The sequence below is a fragment of the Garra rufa genome, chromosome 1, assembly GCF_049309525.1.
Source record: "Garra rufa chromosome 1, GarRuf1.0, whole genome shotgun sequence".
In the NCBI taxonomy this organism is placed as follows: domain Eukaryota; kingdom Metazoa; phylum Chordata; class Actinopteri; order Cypriniformes; family Cyprinidae; genus Garra; species Garra rufa.
In genome coordinates this window covers 46530485-46544114 of record NC_133361.1, presented here as the reverse complement: position 1 = coordinate 46544114, position 13630 = coordinate 46530485, and the positions used below count along the sequence as shown (strand labels likewise).

At 34.2% G+C, this 13630-nt stretch overlaps 1 protein-coding gene across 2 annotated transcripts in view; it reads right to left on the bottom strand.

The window, feature by feature from the left end:
- The window catches only part of cacnb1 (calcium channel, voltage-dependent, beta 1 subunit), a 54799-nt gene that overhangs the window by 13483 nt on the left and 27686 nt on the right, over positions 1-13630 (bottom strand). Inside the window, exons 3-10 of one of the 2 annotated variants that reach the window (XM_073841589.1) lie at positions 12159-12278; positions 10321-10443; positions 9478-9614; positions 8976-9043; positions 6816-6958; positions 572-652; positions 423-481; positions 124-233 (exon numbers count right to left, since the gene is read on the bottom strand). In XM_073841589.1, the coding sequence (XP_073697690.1) occupies positions 124-233; positions 423-481; positions 572-652; positions 6816-6958; positions 8976-9043; positions 9478-9614; positions 10321-10443; positions 12159-12278 (841 nt within the window). Of the gene's footprint in view, positions 1-123; positions 234-422; positions 482-571; positions 653-4504; positions 4534-6815; positions 6959-8975; positions 9044-9477; positions 9615-10320; positions 10444-12158; positions 12279-13630 lie in introns of both variants that reach the window. The other variant, XM_073841598.1, reaches the window with a different exon arrangement.

Sequence of the window (13630 nt, the reverse complement as noted above, 5' to 3'; positions counted from 1 at the left end):
ACATTTGTTGCGTCGGTCATTCAGCGTGTTGCTAAACCACATGTTCAGCCTGCTCTGGCTTCATGACCACATGAGGGAGCTCTTTCAGTAGCCGTGACATCTGTGTGCAGGTGTGTTTCATACCCAGACTGGATCTGGTGCTGGAGCGCTCGATGATTGTGTGTTTGCTGGGGTTGTTTAGGACGGAACGTTTGGCAAGTGAGATGTCTGCTGTCACCCTGGTGATGGATATTCTGGAACAAACAACAAACCATAACCATGGTATGCCAATTATAGCATGAATGCACTGTGACGTTTCCAGCATTAATAATCTACACAGAAATGTTTCATTAACATTAACAGCTTTTTTGACAACACTTACTGTAATGAGATATTTTCTTGTTAGGTCTTTATGACCAAGATATGCATAATTTGGTACCCACCTGCCTTCAAATTTGTGTTTTAGAAAATCAAAGAGAGCTTTCTGCATCATATCTGTCACCTGCAACGTAACACACAAACAACTAAGTAATATTAACAACATGGATTAAATTTAAAAATAGACATTTTTGAGAGAGATATATTGTCTTGCCTCATATCCTTTAAGGGACGGTCCCACCAAAATAATGGGTCTCATGGAAGGCACCACATCGTAAGGAGGAACATGTTCCATCTGAAAGTTCACACACAAAACAAAACCTCTTCAGTGAAATCATGATTTATACATACATTTGACAAAACTGACCTAACATCTGGATTTAAAAACAGCATTCACATTCCTGCGTTAAAGTGTCTTTTTTCTTCTCCAATTTTCGTTTCACTTTTGTTTCAATGTTTTGTTTGTTTTTAAACAATTTTCATTTTTGTTTTCTATTGAGACCTGCTTCCGCCACTGAATAAAAAACAGAAAAAAGGTCATTTTGACACTTCATATCACAATTCTGACTTTTTAAAAATCATAATTGTGAGTTTATATCTTACAATTCTGAGAAATAAAGTCAAAATTGCAGGATAGAAAAAATCACAAATGTGAGAAAAAAAGTCAGAATTGAGAGATAGAAAGTTACATTTTTTTCAATTCTGTGGCGGAAACAGGCTTCCATAGTTTTCCCGGTAACACTTTACAATAAGGTTCATTAGTTAAACATTAGTTAATGTATTAACTAACATGAACTAACCAAGAGCAATACATTTGTTACTGTATTTACTAATCTTTATTAACGTTAGTTAACGGAAATACAGTTGTTCATTGTTTGTTCATGTTAGTTTACATTGCATTAACTAATGTTAACAAAATTTTAATAATGCATTAGTAAATGTTGAAATTAACATTAACAAAGATTAATAAATGCTGTATAAGTGCAGTTCATTATTAGTTCATGTTAACTAATGTGGTTAACTAATGAACCTTATTGTAAAGTGTTACCGTTTTCCCTTTCTAACTCAGTGGTGGTCAATGAAAAAAAAATCTGGGAAGCTGATTAAATTATTATATGTTTTAATATAGGCTAATAAATAATGTTCGTGTTAATTAATATTAATTAAAATCTGATTTCTTGTAATTTCAGTCATGTATTTTGTATAAAACGTATGCTTATTTACACACTTAACATCTCGCTAATACAGTTGAGGTCAAAAGTTTACATACACCTTGCAGAATCTGCAAAATAATCAATTATTTTACCTAAATAAGAGGGATCGTACAAAATGGATGATACATTTTTATTTAGTACTGACCTGAATAAGACATTTCACATAAAAGACGTTAACATATAGTCCACAAAAGAAAATAATAGTTGAATGTATTAATATGACCCCGTTACATATGCTTGATTCTTAATACTGTGTTGTTACCTGAATGATCCACAGCTGTGTTTTTTGTTTAGAGATAGTTGTTCATGAGTCCCTTGTTTGTCCTGAACAGGTAAAATGCCTGGTTTTCTTCAGAAAAATCTTTCAGGTCCCACAAAATCTTTGAATTTTCAGCATTTTTGTGTATTTGAACCCTTTCCAACAATGACTGTATGATTTTGAATCATCTTTTCTCCCTGAGGACAACTGAGGGACTCATATGTAACTATTACAGAAGGTTCAAATGCTCACTGATGCTCCAGAAAGAAACACAATGCATTAAGATCAGAGTAAATTGAACTTATTTTGTCTTCATGTAGTATCATCTGCAGCTTCTGAAAGGCAGGACTAAATGAAAAAATATTCAGGCAAAATAATAAAAATGTACACACCTTCATTCTGTTCAAAGTTCATACCTCTGGCTCTTAAAGGGATAGTTCACAAAAAAAAAAAAAAAATGAAAATTTGATGTTCATCTGCGTACCCCCAGGGCATCCAAGATGTAGGTGACTTTGTTTCTTCAGTAGAACACAAATGAAGATTTTTTATGAAAACCGGTGCAGTCTGTCAGCCAAATAATGGAAGTGGATGGGCACCAGACCTTTAAAAGTAAACAAAAAAACATGCACAGACAAATCCAAATTAAACCATGCGGCTCGTGACAATACATTGATGTCCTAGGACACGAATCTGTCATGAGCTCGGGTTTAGCATCAGGCATGTTACATGTGTATGCGTTCTGTCGTAGTATACGCAAACGCCGGAAGCGATCTGTCGCATGTATACGACACTCATTGTTTACACAGAGCACAGAGATTGCGGGTATAGCGGCTATTCAAAATGGTAATAACTTGCGCTTATCCTGATTGTTCAAACCAATTTAAAGCTAAAAGATTACGTTTGCTTGCGCAAACTCATCCGGGACTTTTCACCGATATCCCCTTCCGGCGTTTGCGTATACTACGCCAGAGCGCGTGCACATGTAACGATCCGGTTGACAAGCTCGAGCTCAGGACAGATGGACGTAGCTGTGTATCAAAGGTAAAAAAAGATATAAATACGGTTGAGTTTCTCGCAAAAACCGATCATTTCGTGTCTTAGGACATCAATGTATCGCCATGAGCAGCAGGGTGTAATTTGGATTTGTCTGTGCATGTTTTTTGTTTACTTTTAAAGGTCTGGTCCCCATCCACTGCCATTATTTGGCTGGCAGACTGCACTGTTTTTTGTTAAAAATCTTCATTTGTGTTCTGCTGAAGAAACAAAGTCACCTACATCTTGGATGCCCTGGGGGTAAGCAGATAAACATCAAATTTTCATTTTTGGGTGAACTATCCCTTTAATGCACTTAATCCACTCTGGTGGACTATATGTAAATGTCTTTAATGTGAAATATTTTATTCAGGTTGGTACTAAATAAAAAATAACATGCATTTTGTATGATCCCTCTTATTTTGGTAAAATAATTAACATTTTGCAGATTCTGCAAGGTGTATGTAAACTTTTGACCATAACTATATCTTAAATTTTAGCGAGATTTATAAATTTATATAATTAGATAAATATTACAAGTGATAATAAAAGTAACGGCTGTTGAATTAAAAAAAATAATTAAATCTATAATAATATAGGCAGTAAGTAATCATTTATTAATTTTTAATAAAATTATTATTTATTTATTTTTACAAAGACTAGTACCTTTTACAAAGACTTTACATAGATTGGTGTGGTAGATGAACAAGTCATTTAATAGACTAAAATAAAATTCATATACTTCCATATCATGTGAAAGGCACCTTATGAAATACACTTTTTAAATGAAATATCTCTTTATACATTATATGCATTTGTATAATGCACATCTGAATAAAATGCTAATTAATTCAAACATTTTACTTTCTATGTTTATTTAAAATCTTCTTTTTTAAAAGCTCTTTGCTCCTCAGACAGACTGCCACTTTAGTCTATAAAGACCTCTTCATGTTCTGCTGAGGGTCCTCCACTCGATGAAGTGTATTTGAGAAAAACAGAGATCTTTTGCTGTTTTGCAGTGATTCCTCCCACTCCAATGACCCGGTTAGATAATACATAACTGACCAAAAGTTTCAACCGGAACATCTACAATCTAATGTCATCATTTTCAACTCTAATTCACCCAGTCGGGCATCTGTGCATGTGTGACTGCGTGACGGTAGCCATTGTGACAACAGTAACAAGCGTGGGCTACTCTCTATGTCACAGACCCATAATGGAAACGGAAACCGTGGAAACCTGTCAGGGTGTTTCTGCCTCATCTTGCATGCGCGAGAGGATAGCAGACTCCCTGTGTGTCCACACGTGTGGGTGGACACATGGGCCGGATTCATTCATTTCTTGATTCAGTCTGAATGAGACGTACATGTCCTGTAGAGCTAATAAACTCCGACAGTTGTTTTCCTTTCTAAACTATTTTTTGTAAACAGGACTGGTACAGAAATCCCATCTGCATGCCACAACAAATCACATTCAATTCTTCAGAGAAGCAAACTAGCTTAGAAGAAATTTCATTCGTTGATTCTGAAATACATTCGCTTGCTCAGCTGATACAAGGACACAATGGCTATAGCCTCAAGACTCAGATATCTACAAAGACAGAAACACGAAACAGAAAGTTTGTTGTTGCTATATGACTCACCGATTTCTGTTTCTGTTTGGCAGGCCCACCTATCATTCCACACACACGCAGCAAGAGAGAGGGTGAGCGAGCAAACAAACAGAAGATTGTTAGTGACAAATTGTTAATACATTTAGGATGCTGGGAGAGAATGAATCAACAAATCAGATGTGGCCAAATGAAGACAAGATGAAACCACTAAGGTATTAGATAAACTGCATTGTGTTTGATCATCCAGTTGATGTGTAAAATTCTCCCAACATGAACACAGTCTTAGGATGCTTAATTCATATTATTGCATTTGTGAGTCTTTATCCACCCAAGAATACACATTCTGTCAATATTTATTCACCCTGTCATGTTGTTCCAAACATGTATGACTTACTCTCATCCATGAAACATAAAAGGATGAAGAAAAGACAAACAGCACCATTAAAGGACCATAAAATTAGTGACTTATGCACTATATATCAAGTCTTCTGAAACCAAATGATAGCACTTTGGGTGCAAACACTAAAATGTACAATTATTTATTGATAAATGTCCTCTCTGGTGCAGTTCTCAGATCTCATTTGTGTAGAGCAGAACAAATATGTGACCCTGGAGCACAAAACCAGTCTTAAGTCGCTGGGGTATATTTGTAGCAATAGCCAAAAATACATAGTATGGGTCAAAATTATAGATTTTTCTTTTATGCCAAAAATCATTAGGAAATTAAGTAAAGATCATGTTCCATGAAGATTTTTAGTCAAATTCCTACTGTAAATATATCAAAATGTAATTTTTGATTAGTAATATGCATTAAGAACTTAATTTGGACAACTTTAAAGGTGATTTTCTCAGTATTTTGATTTTTTTGCCCCCTCAGATTCCAGATATTCAAATAGATGCATCTCGGCCGAATATTGTCCTATCCTAACAAACCATACATCAATAGAAAGCTTATTTATTGAGCTTTCATATGTTGTATACATCTCAGTTTTGTCAAATTTAACCTTATGACTGGTTTTGTGGTCCAGGGTCACATATGAATATGCACATATTAAATTACAAAAATTGGATTTGGGAGTTAAAATAGAGGGTAAGTTTTTCAGTTTTTTTTTTATATTATGGTTTTAACAGATTTGAAATATTGTAACTGTTATAGTACTTGTGTGTCGGTTTTGTCAATTGCATAATATTCTAATATCTTATTAAATTCTTAATTATATACAGTCAAACCAAAATTTATTCAGACACCTTTCACATTTCTCACATTATCACAGTTTATTCACTATAGTTTATAAAAAGGTTATAAAACATGACAAGAACTTAAGAGATAAACTGTGTCAGAACAAATTCATCTTGATAAATGTTAGATAACTTTGATGGAAAGGTATGTAATAGGTCAAAGAGTCCACTGCATGAAGAATGTTTGGGTATAATATGTCACACTTTACTATCCTCACTTACATAAATGAACTGTAGTGTCCGGCACCCACTAGTAAAAAATAAAATAAAAAATAACATCAATAACATTATATCTGGTCTCTGAATACTTTTTGGTTTGACTGTATATACATTCTTAATCATTTTGTCTTATTTAAATGTATTAATTTCTTATAGGGCAGTCTGTTATGTATTGGTTGGGGAACAATCGAAAAATGTATAAAAGTATTGCGTCTGTACAAATAAATACATTAATTGTTGCAAATAGTCATACAAGGGTGAATAAATGATAATGGCTGATTTATACCTTAACAATGCATTTATTTAAAGGATTAGTTCACTTCCAGAAAAAAAATCCTGATAATCTATCCACCCCTGTCATTCAAGATGTTCATGTCTTTTTTTCCTCAGTCAAAAAGAAATGAAGGTTTTTGAGGTTTTTTAGTACAGAGCTAGTGTAAAACGAGCCTTTGTGGTTAAAAAGTATCTAAATTTGTATTTTATTTTTTTAGAAAATGACCGATCGTTTCACTAGACAAGACCTTGTCCTCAGCTGGGATCGTGTAGAGCCTTTTGAAGCTGCAAATTGGACTTTTAACCCATTGATCCCCATTGAAGTCCACTATATGGAGAAATTTCCTGGAATGTTTTCTTCAAAATCATTAATTTCTCTTTGACTACAAAAAGAAAGACATGACCATCTTGGATGACATGAGGGTTAGTAAATTATCAGGATTTTTTAATCTCTTAGATGTGAATTTTAACAAACAAACACACACAAACAGCAAAAACTCCAATAATGTTTCAAAGACACAGAGGGTGCTTGGTTAGGTACGAGTCTTATTATTAGTCACATCTGAAGGAGGCTGTCTATTGATGCATTCTGGGTTATCACCAGGGTTACCTTCTTAAAGAAAGGGAGGCGGGGTAAGTTGCCTTGAGGGGAGGTGACACTTCCGCCCACACCCTTTTGGTCACGGGTGTTGGCAGGCTCCACCTCCTCAACTTCCGAATCCGAATCGTCATAAAGCCCAGAGGACAAGTCAGCTAGGGGACCAATTGGGGGGTGGGTGGGTTTTAAAGAAAAAACAGAACAAGAGAGGGTGGAGGGTGGAAGAAAAAAAAGAGAGAGAAGGAAACGAGGGTGAAAGAACAGGGACAGAAAGTGAGAGAGGAGGAAGAGAGGAAGAACAGCAGCGTGATGTACAGACTTCACTGAGTCAGAAAGGTGATGAGAACACGGTAGGTGTTTTAAAAAGGACAAGCAAAACTAAAAAAGAAATGACCTTTCAAGAAACACAAACAAGCGGTATGGTGTAAAGTTCCTTCTCTGAGCTTGGGGCTTTAAAATTAATTTTAAGTTCTAGTTTCTTTTGCTGTTTATGGTTTGTGAATTAAAGGAATATCATTTATCCTACACTAACAACAAGCAAACAATATTATATATTTTTTCATTTAATTGTTTATTTACCAAAATTTTCCACTTAGAAGTCAAGTTTTCACATTGATTCCAAACAACAATAACACATTGTAAACCATGTTTGTAATGTTCACATAGATAAGCTACAGTAAAAACGGCAGTAATTGTAAACTTTACCTTACTATCCACCTTATTTTTTCTGTATAAGCAGCCATGTAAATTGAATGTGTCTGGCTTCCAGTGTCACCTGTTTCCAGCTGTTTTTAGATGTACAAAACGTTTTGCTGCTTGATATTGCAAATTGGTGTGTCTTACCATATTATTTTAATGTATTATCTTAATTATGAACACAACGGTTTGTAGCGCAAACAGTTTTACCATTTACTGCCCTTCATTATGAACCAGAAGTCTAACACATTACCAGAAAACAGCTTACTTCTGCATTAAAAAATAAGGTGGATATATAGTGAGAAACTGTAAATGGTTTAATATTTCATTATATATAATTTGACTGTGAAATCAAATTTATTTTTCAGATCAAATCTATGAATTACCATATAATTTAGGGTGAAAAAACGTAAAATGACCTTCCAAGACATCCTTCCATGACACAACATGACTATATTTTATGTAAATAATGGTTTCTTTTTATTTTTGTATATTAGGGTGTTTTGCTACATTTTGTGCTATTTGGATAATGTTTATTGCATTATTTTAGTGTCATGCATGAATTAGTTATGATTATAATACAGGGCCGTTGAATGCTTGAATCTGATTGGCTGACGAACATTCTAATGGTGTGCATTATTTTCAGGGAAACGCACGGCGAACATAGTTCCAGGCAGCTCGAGACCGCATTACATGTCTACAGTATATCACTTCGCCACACGATTTCAGTTATTTCAAATTTACTTTCTATAGATAGGCCACTGGCAAAAACTCAGATTTTAGTAGATTGGTAGATTAATATATATATTTATTGTAATTATAAGTTTTAAGTTGATTATATTTTACAGCCACAACTGCCATATTTTTGCAGGAAAATTACCAGGATATTTTTGTACAGTGTCAAGTATCAAAACTGTATTTATTTGGTTTTATACCTGACAGAATGTCACCAGAAGTGGTGACTTTTAAAGGGGGATAAATGAAAAAAAGATACTTCCCTATTCTGAAAATGAATCTGCTGGTCTACAATGTTATTTTAGTAACCTAGATTATTTGTACACTCATATATGGCAATATCTGTTTCATTTTTGGATACCGTTTTTGTTTTTTGCCCCTGATTACAAATGAACCAAACTCCCAGAGCTTGACACTGGCCTGACAGATCACATAAACCGAAAGTAGCTTAATGTGAGAAAGATTTGAAACTACAATTACAGATAATGGTCACAAAGAGAAAAGGAAGAAAGTAAAACAACAGATAAAGACCGCAAGACTAGAAGAATGAGTGATAAGAGGGAAGAGAGGATGGCAGAGGGGATCCTAAAGGGCCATTCTAACTGTCACTGTGTTCAATAATTACCCAGTGTGAAAGTAATGGGATTTATGTTTTGTACACGTGTGTGTTTAGAGGGACAGGGATATCATAACCCATCACAACAGAACCAAAAAACTCACAGGATTACTGTCTGATCATACCTGTTCCAGGTGGAGTGGGCCTCCGGGCACCTGTGGCGACATCCAGACTAGAGCTTCCACCAGACTTACTAGTAGACAAATAGAGAGACCAATGGAAAGTAGTTAAAACGTTTGACAATATGGTTAGTGGCTACTTTCACCGCCTTTCAAATGTTTCTGGTTGGTAAATATTGTTTATATGTTTTTAAAAGTGTCTAATGCTCACCAAGACTGCATTTATTTGATCAAAAATACATTTCTAAATGTATGTTATTCCTGAGCTGCTTAATATTTATATGGATACTGAACAGCATTTATTTGAAGAAGAAATCTTTTGTAACATTATAAATGTCTTTACCATCACTTTTAATCAATTAATGCATCTTTGCTGAATAAAAGTATTAATTTCTTTCAAAAACAATCATGACTGCCCCTAAACTTTGGAACAGTGAAGTGCATGCCTGTTTCATGCAGCAAAAACAGCATCAGGCAGCAAAAGAAGGCTGATGTGATTGGCTGTTACCTGGAGCTAAGGCGGTTCTGTCTCATTCTCTGTTCTTGTAATTGACGGGTGCTCTCAAGCTTCACTGGACTGGGGATAAATCCCACCTCACATCCTTCCTTCACCAAACGCCCAATCCACCAGTCATTATTATACTTCTGTTAACAGAAAAATCACACAAATATACAAAATGTGAATACACATTGTTATTTATGTAAGCCAAAGGTACAGTTGCAGTCCATATGATTACATACACATATGTGACCTTGGACCACAAAACCAGTCATAAGGGTCATTTTGTTATTGATATTTATACACCATTTCCATTGATGTATTGTTTGTTAGGATAGGATAATATTTGGCCGAGATACAACTATTTAAAAATCTGTAATCTGAGGGTGAAAAGTAATCAAAATATTGAGAAATATTTTCTCAATTTCAAAGTTGTCCAAATGAAGTTTTCAGTGATGCATACTACTAATCAAAAATTAAGTTTCCATATAAGTACGGTAGTAAATGTACAAAATATCTTTATGGAACATGATCCTTACTTAATATCCTAATGAATTTTGGCATAAAAGAAAAATCAAAAACTTTAACCCATACAGTGCATTTTTGGCTATTGCTACAAATATACCCGTGCTACTTACGACTGATTTTGTGGTACAGAGTCACATATAAGACCACAATATATGGTTGAAGGATTAAATTATACATCAGATTAAAGGTGCTGTAAGTATTTTCAGCATTATTTTTGCCGTCACAAAGGTAGGTGTGATTAATTTCAGTGATTTCAGTCTATTATTTTACTGCTAAATGTCAAATTGCTAACTATGCCTTTAATAGGAAATATGTATGTCTGACCTCTTTGATGTGCAGGAAGTCTTTGGGTTCGAAAGAGATAGCCATGCCCTGAACCGGCACATCATCATTTGGGCCTGGGTTATAGCCAACGTTAGTCCTTACAGCAAACGCTACAGGCTTGGTCTTCACAGAGAGGATAAGAGAGATAAATGCACAGAGAACTTTTAGAATAGAAAGAGATCTCCAGTGAAACACTTCAGAGAGGAAGAAAGAGCAATGGTCATGTGATCAGTTTTACAAATAACATACAGAAGTAATGGAATAATACTGGAGAACAGCACAATGCTTCTGAACTCATTTCCCAATGGAGAAGCAAGCAACAAGTTTTGTGCTACAAGCCTCAATCAACACATCTGATTAAGTGTATTAATTCATTAAAACAAATTCATTTACTCAGGTGTTTCTCCATGACTGAGGTGGAAACTTATTGGTGTGAGACTACAAAACAACCAATGTTAAAGCTAATGTCATTCTAACTCTAACACTAATTATTCACCTTCATGTTATTCCAAACCTGTAAGACCTTTATTCATCTTCAGAAGACAAATTAAGATATTTTTGATAAATCTGAGAGCTTTCTGACCCTGCATAGACAGCAACACAACTACCACGTTTAAGGCCCAGAAAGGTAGTAAGAACATCGTTTAAACAGTCATGGTTGTGGTACTCTCAAAGACTAACATGGAAGAGAAGAAACTGTTGAATAAAGTCATTATTTTTGTTTTCTTTGTGCATAAAAAGTATTGTAGTAGCTTTATAAAATTACAGTTGACAGGGTATCTGCAGATATGAACAAGTGAAATTTAAGACTTTTTAAGACCTTTTTAATACCACCTTATATGAAATTTAAGACCTAAACCTGTAATGGAAATGTATGTTATATTACATGCATATATGTAATATTTAATGTGTTTAATGTAAAAAGTAAACAAAATATACAGTGAACTTTTCATATCAGCAGATACTATTCCACACAAATGTCCCCATAAAAGTACCACTTAGAGATATCTGGTGATGTAAACAAGATGTTCTTACTACTTTTCTGGGCCTTGAATGCTTTAGTTGTGTTGCTGTCTATGCAGGGTCAGAAAGCTCTCGGATGTCATTAAAAATATCTTAATTTGTGTTACCAAGATGAACAAAGGTCTTACAGTTTTGGAACAACACGAGGGTGAGTAATTAATAACAGTATTTTCATCTTTGTGTAAACTAACTCTTTGAAGATAAAGTGTGCAATTTTTAAGTGTCATTTAACATAACAATCTGTGCTATATCCAAATAATTATAATGCTAGCCTCAATGTTCCTTACTTTCTAGTTAGAGATTGTTGTGATGCCCTAAATAGTAAACTTCTGTTATTAATTCAGCCTAAACCACTTAGATGCACAAGCTTTGCTTTGTAGATTATTTCAGCCTTATGTACTATAAATTATAGTTTAGGTTTGTACATCTAAGTGTTTTTTATTTAAATAATTTTTTTTAAATGCAAAAATAACTTACATTAATTATTGATTGATTGATCAACACAGTGCCATTTAAAATGACATAATCTTAATATTGGATACTGATTTCTAAAGTCTAAAACAAAAACGTAACTTTAACACAAATGACTTCCACAGTTTTTTGCTGCCTTGTGTAGTAACATTAATAACACACTAATATTTCCATCACAGAATTCAAATCTAGTTAATCATACAGGTACAACCTCTCAAAAAGATGTGCTTCCAACAATCAAGTTCATTATCTTCACTCAGGGCAAAGTCTGAATAACAGACCAATGAGAAATTGAAAAAGAGAAACTGGCACAGAACATGAAACAACATGAAAATATAAAACACCTTAGCCTTCTCTAGGGTGGCAAGCGCTTGTCTATCGGCTTCTTTCCTGAGAGCCTCAGGGTCCTCCTCCAGAGACACGTCAGAGTCTGAAGGACGACTGGTGTAGGAGTCTGCTGAGCCCTGCCAGAGAACAGAGAGGGGGAGTTAGAGGGATGCAGGGATGGAGGGCGATTCTGTGTTAAAAGCCTTTGGCACAGCGTTTGAAAAAAGATTTTTTTTATTATTATTATTCCTTATCGAAAACCAAACACAATAACAATTTTACATCTCTTCTTCCACCAGGCCAAATAAGAAATGGCACAAATGAACACACAGTGAGCTTTCGTATGACACAAACAATTTGTGAATGAAGAACAGGTTGAAGACGAGGGCAGGAACAGTGTGGGAGGAAGTGGGAGCGAGCAGAAGGTACAGTACAAACACTAGAAAAGAGTTTCTAAGAATATAAGAGGAGCAAAACAGAAAGAAGCAAATGTTTAGAGCAGCTGAATCGAGGGAGATGAGCTTCTTATGATGCTTACAGTTTGTGCAAGGATGTAAACAAACATTCAAGATACGGGTATGTCCACAATGAACGTGTTTGTCCCAGGAGTTGATTCTTACTCAAATAAATGTTTAGTTAATATATATATATATATATTTATATTTATTATTTTTTGTTACATTAAGTTCACATTACTTTTTCTTCATACATTCATTATTTATTTATGCTATTTTTCTAATTATTTTGTTTTTCGTATGTATAAATTTTACTGTCAATTAATAAGTCGATTATAAATATAAATTATTAATTTAATTACTAAAATAAAAGAATGATAATTTAAACTGAGTAAATTGCTCTATACTTCTGATATATCAAATTAAAAGTGATTTTTACATAAAATTACATGTCACTTCCATCACGATCAACAAATTAGCAACCAATAAAGTGTTATCAAAAGTTAGTGTTAAGGCAACAAAAGTCTCAATGAAAAGCTTAAGATGAAATATGACATGAGAAAATGTGATTAAAAAAGTAAATATCAACTGTTTACAGACTATTTTTATTTTATTTTCACTACAAAATGCTATCAAGCACAATATATACTTTGAAATTATGATAAAAATGGATGTATGGGCCATTACACAGAATTGGTGCAAACTGCTGTCCCACAACCAAAAAACACATTTTAAAAGCATTTAAGTATTCAAATCATAGATGTTTACTATCATCCTTCTATTATCTATCGAAACCCACAATAATATTTTAAATATCAGTAAGCTTAATATGTATAAAATCACCATTTATTGTGTATTTACAATTCGGAGGTGGCTGTCCAGAACCTTAACCCCTAAATTTCAGCTTCTGAAAACAATATTGTGTCCCGCATTTTTCATGTCACTACTGAAACATATGCATATGTTTTAGTCCATTGGCTGAGACTGATTTTAACTACACCCTAAATTTATGATCAGGAAATATTCCTGTGTCC